The sequence below is a fragment of the Salvelinus sp. IW2-2015 genome, linkage group LG17, assembly GCF_002910315.2.
Source record: "Salvelinus sp. IW2-2015 linkage group LG17, ASM291031v2, whole genome shotgun sequence".
NCBI lineage: Eukaryota > Metazoa > Chordata > Actinopteri > Salmoniformes > Salmonidae > Salvelinus > Salvelinus sp. IW2-2015.
The window spans coordinates 3,110,101-3,130,092 of NC_036857.1; the positions used below are offsets into that span (position 1 = coordinate 3,110,101).

At 40.0% G+C, this 19,992-nt stretch overlaps 1 protein-coding gene across 1 annotated transcript in view; it reads right to left on the reverse strand.

The window, feature by feature from the left end:
* Positions 1 to 18,501, reverse strand: part of LOC111976839 (GRIP1-associated protein 1-like) — an 88,698-nt gene extending 70,197 nt beyond the window's left edge. Inside the window, 14 exon segments of the mRNA XM_070448160.1 lie at positions 5,916 to 5,993; positions 6,241 to 6,340; positions 6,473 to 6,520; positions 7,039 to 7,070; positions 7,189 to 7,236; positions 7,691 to 7,857; positions 11,631 to 11,682; positions 12,113 to 12,285; positions 12,434 to 12,590; positions 12,776 to 12,883; positions 16,471 to 16,497; positions 16,649 to 16,710; positions 16,990 to 17,056; positions 18,174 to 18,501. Of these exon segments, the coding sequence (XP_070304261.1) occupies positions 5,916 to 5,993; positions 6,241 to 6,340; positions 6,473 to 6,520; positions 7,039 to 7,070; positions 7,189 to 7,236; positions 7,691 to 7,857; positions 11,631 to 11,682; positions 12,113 to 12,285; positions 12,434 to 12,590; positions 12,776 to 12,883; positions 16,471 to 16,497; positions 16,649 to 16,710; positions 16,990 to 17,056; positions 18,174 to 18,215 (1,161 nt within the window). The 5' untranslated portion in view covers positions 18,216 to 18,501.
* Between the last annotated feature and the right edge of the window lie 1,491 nt (positions 18,502 to 19,992).

Here is a 19,992-nt window from a genome sequence, read left to right on the forward strand (position 1 = left end):
GGTGTGGCCACCAGCGGCATTAAGTACTGCAGTGCATCTCCTCCTCATGGACTGCACCAGATTTGCCAGTTCTTGCTGTGAGATGTTACCCCACTCTTCCACCAAGGCACCTACAAGTTCCTGGACATTTCTGGGGGGAATGGCCCTAGCCTTCACCCTCTGATCCAACAGGTCCCAGACGTGCTCAATAGGATTGAGATCTGGGCTCTTCGCTGGCCATGGCAGAACACTGACATTCCTGTCATGCAGGAWATCACGCACAGAACGAGCAGTATGGCTGGTGGCATTGTAATGCTGGAGGGTCACGTCAGGATGAGCCTGCAGGAAGGGTACCACATGAGGGAGGACGATGTCTTCCCAGGCCTCGGTGTAACGCTCATTCCTTCGATGATAAACGCGAATCCGACCATCACCCCTGGTGAGACAAAACCACGACTCGTCAGTGAAGAGTACTTTTTGCCAGTCTGGTCTGGTCCAGCGACGGTGGGTTTGTGTCCATAGGCCACACTGTTGCCGGTGATGTCTGGTGAGGACCTGCCTTACAACAGGCATACAAGCCCTCAGTCCAGCCTCTCTCAGCCTATTGCAGACAGTCTGAGCACTGATGGAGGGATTGTGCGTTCCTGGTGTAACTCGGGCAGTTGTTGTTGCCATCCTGTACCTGTCCCGCACGTGTGATGTTCGGATGTACCGATCCTGTGCAGGTGTTGTTACACGTGTCTGCCAACTGCGAGGACGATCAGCAGTCCGCCTGTAGCGCTGTCTTAGGCGTCTCACAGTACGAACATAGCAATTTATTGCCCTGGCCACATCTGTAGTCCTCATGCCTCCTTGCAGCATGCCAAGGCACGTTCACGCAGAGAGCAGGGACCCTGGGCATCTTTCTTTGGTGTTTTTCAGAGTCAGTAGAAAGCCTCTTTAGTGTCCTAAGTTTCATAACTGTGACCTTAATTGCCTACCGTCTGTAAGCTGTTAGTGTCTTAACGACCGTCCACAGGTGCATGTTCATTTATTGTTTATGGTTCATTGAACAAGCATGGGAACAGTGTTTAAACCCTTTACAATGATGAGATCTGTGAAGTTATTTAGATTTTTACAAATTATCTTTGAAAGACAGGGTCTGAAAAAATGATCTTTTTTGCTGAGTTTAGTTAATTAAAGTTGAGAGAAAATGTGATTAAGTTTGCATGTCAATGCCTTAATTGTTTTGAAACAAATATTTCCATATTACAGGAATTAAAAAAGCTCTACATATACTACCTACAGTACGGGTATCATACTCTACTTCCATTTACGACCTACAGTACAGTAACAAAGTATTTGCCCCTTTCTGATTTTCACTATTTTTGCATTTTTTAATATGAATGTCAGATGTTCAACCAAAATCTAATATTAGATAAAGCGAACCTGAGTTTACAAATAACAAAAAATTATATTTTTATTTAATTAACCTTTATAGAGTCACAAACCCGGATCCGGATCCCCCCATCAAAAAAGCTGACTAGCATAGCCTAGCCTAAAGCCACAGGGATACATATAATCAAATGTTCATGAAAATCACAAGTCCAAGACACCAAATGAAAGATACAGATCTTGTATCCAGCCATCATTTCCGATTTTTTAAATGTTTTACAGGGAGACAAAATATGTATTTCTATTAGCTAACCCACATAGCAAAAGACACACTTTTTTTGTCCACCATTTTTTTCTGCATCAGTAGCTATCACTAATTCGACTAAATAAAGAATATATATAGCCACTAACCAAGAAAACAACTTCTAAGATGACAGTCTGATAACATATTTATGTATATGGATAATTTTTTTGTTTGAAAATGTGCATTTTTCAGGTATAATCACAGTTGTACATTGCAGCTGCAATCTGAAATAGCGTTGGAAGCAGCCGGAATAATACAGAGACCGACGCTCATTACCAAAATCTCATCCTAAAACATTTCAGAAAAAATACACAGCCTACAGCAATCGAAAGACACAGATCTTGTGAATCCAGACAATATTCAGATTTCTAAGTGTTTTACAGCGAAAACACAATATTGCATTATATGAGCGTACCACAATAGCCAGAATCACAACCGCATTACCAGCTGTAAATGTTAGCGATCGTAACAACCCAACAAAGATATTCATTTTACTAACCTTGATAATACTTCATCACGATGACAGTCCTGTACATCATATTACACCATGCATATAGCTTTTGTTCGAAAAGTGCATATTTAGCAGCATAAATCTAGTGTGGTTATAACTATGTAATCAGTACAAACATTGCATGCATTCTGCCGGCGCATCTTGGATATGCGCCTATTCTAATAAAAATACTAATCATAAACTTGACTAAAAAAATATAAGTTGGACAACAATCGAAAGATTAAATTAGTTCTTAATGCAATCGCTATGTTAGATTTTTAAAATTAACGTTATAGACATATAGTGTGCGTTGCAGCCAGACCAGTGCCTGCAAAAGTGGCGAGCAAACACTATTACTTTTTTCCACAAAATACGGAATAACACATAAATAGTTCCTACTTTTGGACGAGCTTCCATCAGTATCTTGGGCAATGTGTCCTTTCTTCAAAAGAATAGTTGCTTTGTTGTAAAACGCCTCTTCACTTTGGAATTAAGCTGCTAACAGTAGCTATGTCGCAGCACACCATGTCCAAATCCTCAAACGAATACTAAGGAAATTCAGAAAAATGCAATATACTCGCATAAACTGATATAAATCGGTTTCAAATAACTTCGTTATGATGTTTCTAACGCCTATATTTTAAGTTAATTACAGACGGATACATCTCTGGCGATAACTGAGCGTTCCAAAATTTCATCCTGAGTTCTGCCTTGCGCCATGACGAAGGAGGAAAAAATGTACTCTCGTTCCTTCTGGCTTTATAAACTCGGACAGCTACGCAGAGCCCATTCCACTTTCTCATTGTTACTGAACATCAGGGGAAGGCGGTGCAGTTCATTTCAGCCATAGGATATACACAAGACTTTTAAACTGAACCAGATCAGAGCATAATTCCAGACCTTCGCAAGTCATTCAGGGATTTTTGCTGTAAAGGAGTTCTGTTCCACCACAGACATAATTCAAACGGTTTTAGAAACTAGAGAGTGTTTTCTATCCAATAGTAGTAATAATATGCATATTGTACGAGCAAGAATGAGCACTAGGCAGTTTAATTTGGAGACCAATTTTCGCTAAGTCGAAACGCACCCCCTATAGTGACAAGAAAGATTTATTAACAAAGTTAATGCAACACACAATTCCCCTGTGTGAAAAAGTAATTGCCCCTTACACTTGTTGATCCGTCTCTCACGTCGCTGTGGAGGAATTTGGCCCATTCTTCCATGCAGAACTGCCTAACTCAGCGACATTTGTTGGTTTCATGTATGAACTGGTCGTTTCAAGTAGAGGTCGACTGATTATGATTTTCAACGCGATACCAATTATTGGAGGACCAAAAAAAGCAGATACCGATTAATCGGACGATTTTTTATATATATATTGTTATAAATGACAATTACAACAATACTGAATGAACAATGAACACTTTTATTTTTACTTAATATAATACAAAAAATTCAATTTAGTCTCAAATGAATAATGAAACATGTTCAATTTGGTTTAAAGAAGCAAAAACCAGTGTGGAGAAGAAAGTAAAAGTGCAATATTGCCATGTTAAAAGCTAACGTTTAAGTTCCTTGCTCAGAACATGAGAACATATGAAAGATGGTGGTTCCTTTTAACAGAGTCCTCAATATTCCCAGGTAAGAAGTTTTAGCTTTGTAGTTATTATTATAGGATATTTCTCTCTATACCATTTGATTTCATTATACCTTGACTATTGGATGTCTAATAGGTACTTTAGTATTGCCAGCCTAATCTCGGGAGTTGATAGGCTTGAAGTCATAAACAGTGCAATGCTTGAAGCACAGCGAAGAGCTGCTGGCAAATGCAGGAAAGTGCTGTTTGAATGAATGCTTACGAGCCTGCTGCTGCCTACCACCGCTCAGTCAGACTGCTCTATCAAATCATAGACTTGTTATAATATAATAACACACAGAAATACGAGCCTTAGGTCATTAATATGGTCAAATCCGAAACTATAATTTCGAAAACAAAACGTTTATTCTTTCAGTGAAATACGGAACCGTTCCATATTTTATCTAACGGTGGCATCCATAAGTAAATATTGCTGTTACATTGCACAACCTTCAATGTTATGTCATAATTATGTAAAATTCTGGAAAATTAGTTCGCAATGAGCCAGGCGGCCCAAACTGTTGCAATACCCTGACTCTGCGTGCAAGAACGCAAGAGAAGTGACACAATTTCACCTGGTAATATTGCCTGCTAACATGAATTTCTTTTAACTAAATATGCAGGTTTAAAAATATATACTTCTGTGTATTGATTTTAAGAAAGGCGTTGATGTTTATGTGCTTTTGTTAAATAATCCCGTTTGGCAAAGTTGGCTATCTTTGTTAGGAAGAAATGGTCTTCACACAGTTCGCAACGAGCCAGGTGGCCCAAACTGCTGCATATACCCTGACTCTGTTGCGCAGAGATGCAAAGTGACACAATTACCCTAGTTAAAAGAAATTCATGTTAGCATGCAATATTAACTAAATATGCAGGTTTAAAAATATATACTTGTGTATTGATTTTAAGAAAGGCGTTGATGTTTATGGTTAGGTACACATTGGTGCAACGACAGTGCTTTTTTCGCGAATGCGCTTGTTAAATCACCCGTTTGGCGAAGTAGGCTTTGACTCAATGATAAATTAACAGGCACCACATCGATTATATGCAACGCAGGACAAGCTAAATAAACTAGTAATATCATCAACCATATGTAGTTAACTAGTGATTATGTTAAGATTGATAGTTTTTTTATCAGATAAGTTTAATGCTAGCTAGCACCTTACCTTGGCTCCTTGCTGCACTCGTATAACAGGTAGTCACAGCCTGCMACGCAGTCTCCTCGTGGAGTGCAATGTAATCGGCCATGATTGGTGTCCAAAAATGCAAATTACCGATTGTTATGAAAACTTGAAATCGGCCCTAATTAAATCGGCAATTCCGATTAAATCGGTCGACCTCTAGTTTCAAGTCCTGATTAGGTCTGGACTTTGACATTCCAAAACTTCAAATGTTTAGATTTTTTTTTGCCATTTTCATGTAGGCTTTTCACACAGGGGCATTGGGTGTTGCATAACTTTGTTTATGAAATAATTATGTAATTGTGTTATTTGTTCACTCAGGTTCCTTTTATCTAATATTAGGTTTTGGTTGAAGATCTGATAACATTCAGTATTAAAAAAAAATGCAAAAGTTGAGAAAATTAGAAAGGGGCAAATCCTATTTAACAGCATTAAAAACTATGTAGAGCAAATTACGGTTAATAGGTTTAAGTTTTAACTGATCTCTGACTGGTGTAGAACTAACTAATGCTCCTTGTTTCACCTGATCTTTGACTGGTGTAGAACTAACTGATAGTCCTTGTTACACCTGATCTCTGAGTGCGTGTAGAACTGATACTACTCATTTTACTTGATCTCTGAGTGCGTGTAGAACTGATACTACTCATTTTACTTGATCTCTGACTGGTGTAGAACTGATACTCATTGTATTACCTGATCTTTGACTGGTGTAGAACTAACTGATAGTCCATGTTACACCTGATCTCTGAGTGCGTGTAGAACTGATACTCCTCATTTTACCTGATCTCTGAGTGGTGTAGAACTAACTAATGCTCCTTGTTTTACCTGATCTCTGAGTGGTGTAGAACTAATTGATACCCCTCATTTTACCTGATCTCTGAGTGGTGCAGAACTAACTATTGTTTAACCTGATCTCTGAGTGGTGTAGAACTAACTAATGCTCCGTTTTACCTGATCTCTGAGTGTGTGTAGAACTAAGTCATGCTCCTTCTGCCGGCTCTGTAGCTGCTCCTTCATCTCTCCAACACTCTAAAAAAAAACACAGGCAGCAAGAGTCAGCTTCAGATTCCTACTAGATTCTGTCACAGGCTGTCAATCATTTTAGGATATGGGTCTAGTGCATACCTACTACAACCCAGAAATCTGTTGTGAAGTTAATAAGGAGTATGTATTGTCATAATACAACAATATGAGTACTTCAGGTACAATACACCAATCATAAACAATATATTGAGATYGATCTCATAACAGGACAGGCAACATGGGGATGTGTGACCTGGTTGGCTGACAGCAGATCTCCCTGTAACTTCTGGATGCGGATTTTCAATGACTTCAGCTCCTCCTCCTTCCTCTGTTGAATCTCATCGATTTTGGTCCTGGTGCAGAAATAATGTATTTTAATCAAATGGCATCTGGCATTTTTTTTTGTTACATAAAAAAAAAGTACCTCCACCTTCAGAAGCTTGGTGAAAGTGAAAAACAAATTGAATCTTTATGCATGCCCTTACCTGCTGTCATTATAAAGGGCTTCTTTTTCACCTTGCGAACGCAGAAAGCTATAAAACAAATCATAAAAAGGCAGTGAGAAAACTGCTCCACCATGAAACCCCCCAGTAGAGGAGATATAAGAGAGACTCCCCGAGTGGGAGGCCAGGGCTCTGCCGGTGTGAAAAGAGCCCGTAAGGGGAGATTTGGGCAGACGTCTTTGCAGATACAGCAGATGATAGTGACTGCTGGCAAAACAAGTTGAGGTTCAGTCTCATTACTCCCGACTGCTGACTGTCCACGGAGCCGGTGCCTAGTGTCGCATTGCTATACTGAGCCTGAGACRGCTGCCCAATGATGCCAGAGAAATAGCACTATAACAGGACAAGACCCAGGGGCTTATCATTACTGTCATACTCTGATGTAGTTCATCACAGCTGAGCCAAGGAAACTCAAATAMATTCATCCACATTGGCAAGGAAATACAATCCATCTATCATGAAATTGTCTTTTAATGCTCTTTAAGTTTTACTTTGTGTAGAACAGAAGAAATGCCTTCATAACACTTGCAAGGTAAATAGAATCTTACCTGTCTTGTTTTTTCTTYAATTTATCAGAGAGCTAGAAAGCAACACATGGACCAAATCAGTTTTCCATTACATGTAGGGGCCTAGATKCTAACATACACTACAGCCTGATCTATACAATGAAGAACACATCTGATCTTATAGTTAGTTACCTTTGCTATTTCTTCTTGAAGTTGAGTGATGTCTGCCTGTTTGGATGACTGGAGGAGAGAAATTAAATATCTAAGTACTTAGATGAAGAGACATAGAAATAGCCAACAAATTGTTGTCTGTCCTTAACKGTGCCTTAGGGAAAGTCTGTCCACAGCGTATCGTATTTACACAAACCCACATACACTCAATTAGCCTAGTAAATGGAGGAGGCAGTTAGTGACCATATTTTTTTTAATGTATACTCAGATACAGAGCTGCATATCTTACTGCTTCACTTTGAGGCACTAGGGCAGGTAACATAAAAACTGAAGAAAAAAAACAAATAACAAAACGTATAAATGTTTCTTAGCCGAGATAGTAATTATCACAAAAATCTGAAATTGTTTCTAGGAGAAATGGCCAATTAGTAAAGCACCACCCTGGGTCGTTAGCACCTAACCTAGGGTTGTAGGGTGGGTCATTAGCACCTAACCTAGGGTTGTGGGATGGGTTATAAATTACCTCTAGTGCATGGAGCTGCTCCTTCAGTAGGCGCTTCTCCTCCACCTCAGTGTGCAGCTGCAGCTCCACCTCTGGCCCAAAGCATTGCGTTATTGGATTTGGACACAGAGCTGACCACCTAAGAGCATCCTGTTTCATAACTAGCCCGGGGGTCCTCACTGCAGGTCCTGCAGGGCACGCAGATAGTCCAGCTCAGTCTTAAATCACAGTACCCCAACTCACATGGTCATCACTTTCTGGGCAAGTGGCAAAGTCATAACCCCTGTCTATTTCTTAACTGATTTGGAACCAATTATTAACCTTAACCACACTGCTAACCTTATGCCTAACCCTAACCTAGAGGTGATTCCCTTAATTTGTTCAGAGCACTTTGAATAGCAGGTAGTTAGAACGCAAGAATGCTTATTTTTGCGAGACTGACCTTGAAAAAGGTCATGTCTAGTTTTKTTTTGAATTTTCTCAATGGCRGTATTAAATCTGACCATTTTTGTACCCCCTCTCCTTGAATTTTCTTTGAGTCTTGGCCATATTTCTGTCAAAATCTGATTGTTTTTTACAAATTATTTTGATTCGACAGAATTGGCTGTAGGGCAAATTGTTTATCAAGGGAAGTGGGTGACAACTATCAGCCCTCAACAAACTTTTACGATCAGTAGGTTTCCTGTAAAGATCAGTGTATAGAACATTATCCTCACACAAGATCAGAAGATCAAGAAAACTGATTTGACGTGTATCAGATTGCATAGTAAATCTCAGATGCTCAGAACAGGAGTTAAGAAAAGCATGGAACACCTGGAGCTGTTTTGCATCACCCCCTCCACAGAACAAAAATATCATCAATATACCGTTTCCAAATAATGATGTTAGGCAAGAAAACATTTGAGAGGTTTGAAAATAGACTATTTCTCCATGTAACCCATATACAAATTAGCATAGTTAGGAGCCATGGGGGATCCCATAGCAGTACCCTTCGTCTGAATAAAGAAATCATTTAGAAACATGAAATAGTTGTGTGTGAGTACTATTTCAGCCAATGTTATAATGCATGCGCTGGAAGGTAGTTCATTAGGGTCACGTTGCAGAAGAAAATGTTCCATAGCTTCAATACCGCCATCRTGTGGAAAATTTGTGAATAACGACTCAACATCAAAAGTAACTAACAAAGTATTATCAGGGAGAGGATCAAGAGATTCAATAATAGAGATCATACTGCTGGTGTCCTTCACAAAGGAGGGGCGCTGTTCTGCGAGTGGTCTAATAAATAAATAACTGCATCAATGACCGCTACAATAGGGCTCCCTGGAGGTTTTGTAATATTCTTGTGTAATTTCGGCAAAGTATAAAAAATGGCAATTTTAGGGTGTTGAATAGCCAAAAAGTCGTGTTCTTTTTTGGTTATCTGACCAGAACTTAAATACCCATCTAGGACAGTAAACATCGTGTTCTGAAATTGGGCAGTGGGGTCACTTCTGAGTTTATTGTAAAAGGTTAACCACACTGCTAACTTTATGCCTAACCTTAACCACACTGCTAACCTTGTGCCTAACCCTAAATTAAGATAAAAAAGTGATTTTTGTTTTCAAATTTTTTTTAATACAATTTATCCAGTTTTGACTTTGCCACTTGCCCATCTAGTGGGAACCCAGTCACACGCTCCTGACTGGTCTCTGACATGCTGTAAACAAAAGCTAGATGCCTGCTGGACACATGCCCCACAGAGCCTGCATTGGGGAACAGTGAACTGGACTATGTCCTATCAGATTGGAAGGAAACCAGCAGTTAAATTATTTAAGCAACATTTGGTGCTGGGTAGAGGTCGACCGATTAAATCAGAATAATTAGGGCTGATTTCAAGTTTTCATAACAATTGGTAATCGGCATGTTTGGACGCTGATTATGGCCGATTACATTACAATCCACGAGGAGACTGCGTGGCTGACCACCAGTTACGCGAGTGCAGGCAGCAAGGAGTTGCTAGCTAGCATTAAACTTATCTTATTTTAAACAATCTTAACATAATCACTAGTGAACTGCGAAGAGCAGGTTGGAAATGATAAGTACTAGTTAAAGCGTCATGCTTGATTCCTCGTTGTATATGAGATCAAGTGTGGTGGCTGAAAATTTGGTGTTCACGTTCTCTTGCGTTCGTTGTAAGTAGTAGTCCGGTATTAGTCTGGCAGTCAGTCGCGTATATGCAGCAGGTGCCGGTCATATGCAGAAGTCCGGGTATGAGTCGCAGAGGTCAGGGTATATGCAGAGTCAGGGTTATATTGCCGAGAGTCCGCGGTATATAGCAGAAGTCCGGGTATATGCAGAGTCAGGGGTATATGCAAGACGTCCGGTATATGCAGAGAGTCGGGTATGTATGCACGATCGAGGGGGTACTATGGAGTCCGGTATATGCAGAGTCAGGGTATAGATGGTCAGAGTCAGGGTATATGCAGAGTCCGGGTATATGCAGAGTCCGGGTATATGCGAGAGTCAGGGTATATGCAGAGTCAGGGCTATATGAGAGTCCGGTATATGCAGAGTCAGGGTATAGTGCAGAGTCAGGTGTATATGCGACGTGAGTCCGGGTATCATGCAGAGTCCGGGTATATTAAGTGCAGAGTGCAGGGTATATGCAGATCGGGTAATATGCAGAGTCCGTGCGAGTATGCAGAGTCATGGGTATATGCAGAGTCAAGGGATACTGAAGCGAGGCGGTTATGAGTGATTGCAGAGTCAGGGTATATGCAGAGTCAGGGGTATATCAGAGTCAGGGATTAGTCAGAGCTGCAGGGTATGATGACAGAGTCAGGGTTAGCAGAGTCAGAGGTATTAGTGCAGCCAGGTATATGTGCAGAAAGTTTGGGCCGCCTGGCTCGTTGCGAACTGCGTTGAAGACCATTTTTCTTCCTAACAAAGACCGTTAATTAATTTGCCAGAATTTTACATAATTATGACATAACATTGAAGGTTGTGCAATGTAACAGCAATATTTAGCTTAGGGTTGCCACCCGGTTCGATAAAAGACGGACGGTTCCGTATTCTACTGAAAGATAAACGTTTTGTTTTCGAAATGATAGTTTCCGGATTTGACCATATTAATGACGTAATGCTCGTATTTTCTGTGTGTATTATATATATAATTAGTCTATGATTTGATATTTGATAGAGCAGTCTGACTGAGCGGTGTTAGGCGGCAGCAGGCTTGTAAGCATTCACTCAAACAGCACTTCACTCCTTTGCCAGGCAGCTTTTCGCAATGCTTCAAGCACAGCGCTGTTTATGACTTCAAGCTATCAACTCCCGAGATTAGGCTGGCAACACTATAGTGCCTATAAGAACATCCAATAGTCAAAGTTATATGAAAATACAAATGGTATTATAGGACTATCTTCTTTTCTATAACTACAAGTACTATCTTAACTGGGAATATTGAAGACTCATGTTAAAGGAACCACCAGCCTCCATATGTTCCTCATGTTATGAGCAAGGAACTTAAACGTTCGAGCTTTTTACATGGCACATATTGCCCTTTTACTTTCTTCTCCAACACTGTGTTTTGCATTCTTTTAACCAAATTGAACATGTTCCATTATTTTATTTGAGACTAAATTGATTTCATTTATGTATTATATTAAGTTAAATATAATATGTGTCATTGTTCATTCATATTGTTTGTAATTGTCATTATTACAAATATATATATATTTTTTTAAATCCGGTATCGGCTTTTTTTGCTCGTCCAATAATCGGTATCCGTATTGAAAAATCATAATCGGTCGACCTCTAGTGCTGGGAGTCAACATTGTTAACAAAGATGTCATTAATTAAGTCAATCACTCTTGTAAAGTATTCACAACAACCAAGGGGAAAGATTCAACTTTATTATTGCTCTACTAGGCTTTCCAGACTATTCTGAAGACATATTCTCCATAAGAAAGACTCAACTCACCGCTTAAGCTCAGTCACTCGCTGTTTCCCAGTTTGGCACACTTTGCCTCCGCCTGGAAAAAAACAAAAGGAAATTAATTTAAGGAGAACTCAACACAATGGCATACTGTATCCATAATTCAAAACCGTAATCTAAATATGGGGTCGTTTGTCAAATAATCTTGTAATTAAATAACAAATACACATAAAACCAAACACCATGTATAATGCAAAGGCTTGATCTAAATAGGGKCTGATTCATGTGTTGAAATACGCCAGTTTGCGTTCCATACTGTAACGGATTAATATGATGTAGAAACATACAGGTACATCATAATGGACAAAATAAACAGAGCCTTTTGTATGTTGAATAGAGCAACCAGCTAAATAATGAACAACAACGACCGGTGTGTACATTTATGCATGCCTGATACAACAGTGGAAGTGCATCTGAGGATATTTTCAAAATGGCAGTTCCTTTGAAAAATGTGTTTATGATGTCACCTGTTCCAGTCTGTCATTGGTTCTGGCTGCAGAGTCCTCCCTGCTCTCACTGACGTCAGAGTGCAACCGGACACCGTTGGTGTCAGCCGGGCCGTCTGTCTCTGAGGTTTTGGTTTCACTGACCTCCACTCCCCTCAGGCTCTTTCTCTCACTCTCATGGCGCTCCTGAAGGGCTGAGGGGAAAACACAGTGTTGTAAATAGGGTTAGTAGAGATTTTTTTTTTTATTACTGATGATGTGTTGCCATTACCAGATACATCTCATCTAAGAAATGCCTTTGAAAATGTTGAYTTTCTACAACGATAACCAACATAAGCATACCCGTCATCTTTTTCTGAAGGGCAGCRTTCTCTGCCTGGAGGCGCAGTAACTCTCCATCCACAGAGATGGAGATGGGACCGGAGGATTCAGCYTGCAGCCCCTTGCAATCCTTTAGCTCTTTGATTTCATGTTGTAGCTCCTCTATCTGAGTACATAACTAAACGGGGGAATGCAATAAATGTAAAATATTTCTGTAATATAATCATGAAATGTGATCAGGAAGGTGGGGCCTTTATGTTATACAAGCTAGACATAGGATAGGCCTAAATCACATCTTAATTTACAAGGACATTCCCCTCTTCTGAACCATTGGCATGTGCGGGAGCAGGGGACATCCAGTACCTTGGACAGCTCCTGCATCAGGGTGCTGTTTTGCAGTCTGAAGTCGTCCTCTTGGCTGTGCAGCTTGCCTTGCAGCATCTCGTTCTCGCTGAGTAAGGCATCCACCTCCTGAGCGCACACACCAGACAATCAACCAATCCATGTAAACAGAAAGTAGGCACTCTCACACAGGATGACGACTTTATCATCCCCACATTTCTAGATTGTTGTCGTGTTTTTTGTGAGAGTACTCAATGTACTTTGCTGATTAGAAAGAATGGTGAATAAGTTGGAGGACATTGCTCTACTTCGATATCATACTTTGATACATTTCCAAATKATCTAAAATACTCTGGGGAAAGGTTAAATATGCATATTTAAACAGCAGAGGGGGCTGTTGACTGCATTAATATAACATGAATTATAAATCAGGCCCATATACATCATATACCTATGCTAGTCACTGAAAATGTGGAAGAACCTAATGAGTAAATGTAAGAAATGAAGTTAACAGACAAAAGGAGTGTGTCCTATGTTCTCTACCTGTACTTGGGAATAATCTCTTTGACTTCATTGAGGTAGTCTATCCATTAAGTTTTACTTGTCACATGCACAAGTAGAGTGATATGCTTAACTTGCAAGCCCTACCCAACAGCGCAGTATTCAATATAAAAAAAACTAATAGAACTAAAGAAATTAAACAAAAGAGAGCAAGATATATATATATATATATATAGGGTTAGTGCCAGTACCAACTTTAAAATGTGCAGGGATTACAGGATTTTTTGAGGAAGATACAGTATGTGCATGTGGGCAGGAATTAGCAGAAAGTGACTGGTAGTAGGATAAATAATTATAATAATAGTAAACAGTATGGCAGCAGCATAAAGACGTCCGCATGTTTCCCATCTCAAAMAGTTAGCGCATATATTATGACATTTTGTGATGTTTTTGGTCTTCGGCAAGGTTTTTTTCCAGCTGTTCGTGCACACGTAATTATTTCTCGAGCCAAGCCGAAGTCAGTAGCCGAAGTCTATGCCCCTTCATCGGTGATTGGTCAAAAGTCGGGATTCTTCAATGAAGTGTTTGTTATCATTCAACGAGAGACTAATGGTTTTCATGCTCATTCTTTTTTTCACCAAACATCTTAGTTAGATGTCACATTGCGCGACTAAGACCTCCTCGACAAAAAACAAACTTTAAAATGTAACTTTTATTYAACTAGGCAAGTCAGTTAAGAACAAATTCTTATTTACAATGACGACCTACTGGGGAACAGTGGGTTAACTGCCTTGTTCAGGRGCAGAACAACAGATTTACTTTGTCAGCTCGGGGATTCGATCCACTTTTCCTCGTTTTTGAAGTGAAGRTCTTTAAAGGAGACGTGAGCACACACGTCCGGATCGCCAACGGCTAAGCGTCAGCCAAACCGAAGCATGCAGAAGACTTAAGTGTTGGGTGGGTTTGTGCGTGGTGGTGAGCGTGTAACATTGTCAGTGTAGGCGTGATAGGTGGACATACATGTAAACAGTGCTGAAAGTGACTGGTAGGAGAAAAATAAATAATTTTCAAAATCAAAAACACATTCTATTGGTTACATGCGCCGAATACAACAGATGTAGATTTTACCATGAAATGTTTACTTACGAGCCCACTCCCAACAATGCAGAGTTAAAAAGTAAGAAAAATAGTAACACAAWGAAATAACAATAACGAAGTTATATACAWAGAGTACCAGTACCGATTAAATGTGCCGGGGTACGAGGTAATTGAGGTAACACAGTATGTACATGTAGGTAAGGGTAAAAGTGACTAGGCAATCAGGACATACAGTTGAAGTCAGAAGTTTACATACACCTTAGCAAAATACATTTAAACTCAGTTTTTCACAATTCCTGACATTTAGTAAAAATCCCCTGTTTTAGGTCAGKTAGGATCACCACTTTGTTTTAAGAATGTGAAATGTCAGAATAATAGTAGAGAGAATGATTTATTTCAGCTTTTATTTATATCACATTCCCCGTGGGTCAGAAGTTCACATACACTCAATTAGTATTTGGTAGCATTGCCTTTAAATTGTTTAACTTGGGTCAAATGTTTTGGGTAGCCTTCCACAAGATTCCCACAATAAGTTGGGTGAACTTTGGCCCATTCCTCCTGACAGAGCTGGTGTAACTGAGTCAGGTTTGTAGGCCTCCTTGCTCACACACGCTTTTTCAGTTCTGCCCACAAATGTTATATAGGATTGAGGTCAGGGCTCTGTGATGGCCACTCCAATAGCTTGACTTTGTTGTCCTTAAGCCATTTTGCCACAACTTGGAAGTATGCTTGGGGTCATTGTCCATTTGGAAGACCCATTTGCAACAAGCTTTAACTTCCTTACTGATGTCTTGAGATGTTGCTTCAATATATCCACATAATTTTCCTCCCTCATGATACCATCTAAGTGCACCAGTCCCTCCTGCAGCAAAGCACTCCCACAACATGCTGCCACCCTTGTGCTTCACGGTTGGGATGGTGTTCTTCGGCTTGCAAGTGTYCCCTTTTTCCTCCAAACATAACAATGGTCATTATGGCCAAACAGTTATATTTTTGTTTCATCAGACCAGAGGACATTTCTCMAAAAAGTATGATCTTTGTCYCCAWGTGCAGTTGCAAACCGTATTCTGGCTTTTTATGGCGGTTTTGCCGCAGTGGCTTCTTCCTTGCTGAGMGGCCTTTCAGGTTATGTCATTAGAGGACTCGTTTTAATGTGGATATAGAGACTTTYGTACCTGTTTCCWCCAGCATCTTCACAAGGTCCTTTGCTGTTGTTCTGGGATTGATTTGCACTTTTCGCACCAAAGACCGTTCATCTCTAGGAGACAGAATGCATCTCCTTCCTGAGCGGTATGACGGCTGCGTGGTCCCATGGTGTTTATACTTGCGTACTATTGTTTGTACATATGGACGTGGTACCTTCAGGTGTTTGGAAATTGCTCCCAGGGATGAACCAGACTTGTGGAGGTTACMATTTTTTTYYCCTGAGGTCTTGGCTGATTTCTTTTGATTTTCCCATGATGTCAAGCAAAGAGGCACTGAGTTTGAAGGTAGGCCTTGAAATACATCCACAGGTACACCTCCAATTKACTAAAATTATGTCAATTAGCCTATCAGAAGTTTCTAAAGCCATGACATCATTTTCTAGAATTTTCCAAGCTGTTTAAAGGCACAGTAAACTTCTGACCCACTGGAATTGTGATACAGTGAAATATAAGTTAAATAATCTGTCTGTAAACAATTGTTGGAAAAATTACTTGTGTCATGCAAAGTAGATGTCCTAACCGACTTGCCAAAATTATAGTTTGTTAACAAGAAATTTGTGGAGTGGTTGAAAAACGAGTTTTAATGACTCCAACCTAAGTGTATGTAAAATTCCGACTTCAACTGTATAATAAACAGAGTAGCAGAAGCATATGTTAAAAGTGAGAAAGTATGTGTGGGTGTTGGAGTGTCAATGTAGTATGTGTGATTGTGTGGCTAGAGTCTAGTGAGTGTGCCTCGAGCCAGTGCAAAAAAAAATACAATAAAAAAAGTATATGATAATATATACACATGTAAACAGGAGTAATAGCTATTATGGCATATAACATGTATAGCAAGCTAATGTTCATACTATCTTGTCATGATCATTTTAGACAGCTTTGAAATATGTTTATAGGATGCAAGTAACCCACCTGAGCTTTCTTGCTTTTATTCAGAGCCTGAAGATAAAACAAAAAGCTAATCAGAATAGAATCACAAACAAAGGTACATTTTATTCTGTCTCAAACATGATGCCTTGAGTTTCAGTGCATTGAACTCCACAGCCATATTATCACGGTTTTAATCAAAATGTAGATTAGCTTGCTATACCTTCTGTGCTTTGATGTAATCCTTCTCCAAGGTCACAGTCTTCAGACGAACAGAATTCAGCTCTGGAATTAAAATCAACACAAAAAATTGAATATCCCCAGAGCCTAGTATTTTCTTTTCAATCACTGAGACATAACTAACCCATTTTGAAGTTAGATAAAGTGCATCACATGGGTTACTACACACATCACACACTTGCATTAAGAGGGAGACTAAATCTGAAGTCCATCCTGGAGTTGCATTGCAATGTTCTTTTCATTTTAGCAGTAAATATTGATCCCAGTTCAAGGGCTCCAACTGAGCTCCAGAACATATTTATATTASGAGCTGCTGCTCCTTACCAGTTGTGTTCTTCCGCAGGTCATCAGAAAGTTGGTAGTTCTGTGTCCTCAGCTCTAAAAGCTGAGCCTGGAAAACAACAAAAAGGTTATAGAAGGAGGGGAAGACATTGCACCAAAACACGTAAAAGCCTTTGACCAGTTAGCCTTGTCAGAGCTAGAACGGCACATAGGMKWYWGSSCWRWMKCCTGTTTCTGTAGGGTGAGGCAGCCTAATGTACAAGTATACCCCCTGGACAGGACGCTAGTCTGTAGCAGGGCCTTACCCCCAGTCCATCTTCTTAATTTTGAGTGCCAAGCAGAGGCATCAGGTCCCATGTTTTGAGTCTTTGGTAAGGGACACTAACCACAAGGTCACGGAGTTGGTTTAAGCCTGTATAAAGGGTCAACTTAATTAAACATTAAAACATCTGACTGTACACATAATCTGATTCAGGTGACTTCAGATGAACAAGCAATGCATTATCTAGGCTAGCTAGCTATGGGCACTATCTGGTTTGGAAAACTGAACACACCCATTATAATAAACAGTGAATGGCGCCCAGTCCCTAAAAGCTGCGAGCAGGCATTAGGCTAACGTTGAATGACCAAACCCGTGACCCATAATAAGTCTTGGAAAGCTATCAGTTACGCGAAATTAACTAGCTAGTTAACGTTATAGTTTTCACCGAATGTATTTATAAAAGTTGTAACAAAAACAGCACACAACTATCAGACACGGATGTTTGAAATCAATAGCTAACAGGAAGATAACTTTGCCATTAATAAGATATTGTCATGAAGATTAATGAAGACCAGAGTATGTCATTTCAAGCTAACTAGCTAGCCTAGCCATTTAAGCTAGTTAACGGTTAACTCGCAAACCAGCTAACGTTGGTTATTTGAACATAAAACAAACTATTGGGATTACCACATTTGCATGTTTGTATAGAATACTAAAACGATATGACCAACTGCCTGTTGCTTTTGGAATAGCAATGACTGCTGACACTATCAACATAACTAGCCACATCCCTGGGTTGCAATGTTGGCCTAGCTAGTAAGGGAAGTTACCACGCATGCTTTACCGTTCCGTAATTTAGCTCTGGACAGGTTGACAGAAAATACAATTTTCAGAAAATACTCTGAAGGTGACAACAAATTTGAAACAACGGGCATTAAAAATGGACAGCTGTCAACCTAGCTACCTGCATCCGATGGAACTCCTCCTCTGACAGTGCCTGCGCCATCTTCACTSAAGCAGCTAGGAAGGACTCTGCTATTAGCAGAGGTCCTGTGTGATAGAAGTGCCCGTGGGAATAGGCTTTACTTTCATGCCATTCTGCATATCCTTATGGAAAACACGRCGTAGTTGTATATAGAAATGTAAATGTATCGGACGCCTTGGCTTTTAGATGAGGGAGGGAGTGCACTATCACYATTTTCCCTAATCTAAACATTACTCCGTAGCTGGGTATTGTCGTTGCAATAATCACACCTGTCCGGTAGTTGGAGTCCTGGGAGTCCAGATCCATAACGCCATTTTATAAACTGGGTGGTTTGAGCCCTGAATTCTGATTGGCTGAAAGCCATGGCCGTATAACAGGGTATGACAAACATTTAGTTTTACTGCTCTAATTAAGTTGGTAACCAGTTTATAATAGCAATAAGGCTCCCGGGGGGTTTGTGATGTATGGCCAATATACCACGGCTAAGGGCTGCGTCCAGGCACTCTGCATTGCATAAGAACAGCCCTTAGCCGTGGTATATTGGCCATCTACCACACCTCCTMCAGACTTATTGCATAAGTGACACACAATGGAGGTGCCTCTAGCACTGAATTACCACGTGATTGTAAACTGTGAGCTTATTAGTCCATTTGAAGTAATTGTTTGTTCGCTGTGATTGGTTGTAGGTGTTATGATACTGATGGTTTGTTGAGACTAATTGTTTGTATGGTTGTGGCTAGTGGATGGCTACCAGTACAGCTCCATCTAGTAGTGGCTTCGGGGATAATAGTTGTTGCCAACTGTAGCTTTAAAAAAAAATGTAACCAGGCAAGTCAGTTAAGAACAAATTCTTATTTACAATTGTGCGCAGCCCTATGGGACTCCAAATCACGGACAGGTGTGATATAGCCTGGATTCGAACCAATTATCACATGCTGCTAAGTAAAGTCATGTCTGTCCGTAGCTGGGTTAGGCTTAGCTAAAATGCTGCAGTTGTCAACAAACCATCAGTATCACCGCACAAGTATGACGAGAATGCACCTCCACCTATTATTTACTATGGCTGTGCGTTTTCCAGAGGCAGAGGGGAAGTGTTGCACAGCGATTGTGTTTGAACCAAAATTTCAGTGTCACAGTTGAGTTGWCAATCCTTTTTGCAGTCTCTGTTTTGAGTGTATGCCTAACTGGTGGCTGTGTGAATTTGGAGACAGATATGCTAGCCATTTTCTTTTTATCATTGCGTCTGAAAAAAAAAATCCACGGGTTGTTGAGGAGGCATGTTCTGATGGAACCGTTACAGTTTCAATAAACCATACATCGATATGCCGCCCTTCTATACGAAGTGTAGGCTATAGCAGTAGAATAAACACCCATATAATACAGACATAGTAAAATCACTGAAGTTTCCTGGCGGTCAATTGTCTGCACGTTGGTTTCATCTGCTCAGAATACTAGCCGAGCACACCCTGGAATACAACAAAAATAGGCTGATCCTCATCTCTGACGTGTTTACTAATCTATGRACAATGTAAATAACCACATAGGATATATTTTTTAGAAAGTGTCAGGCTAATTAATATCCCGGAGAATATTATCAGGCTGCAAGTTTTAGGACTCCCTATTAGTCTAAATGTGATTCCTGCATTGATAGCCTGCTTGATAACTTTATAATAACACATTATTTAACTGTACAACTAACGTAAAATAATAGAGCTTTTGAAAATGCTTTGAATATTCTTGTTGGCAAAGAATAAATATGCTATACATAATATGCTATACATTTGTCCATCTGTTGTAA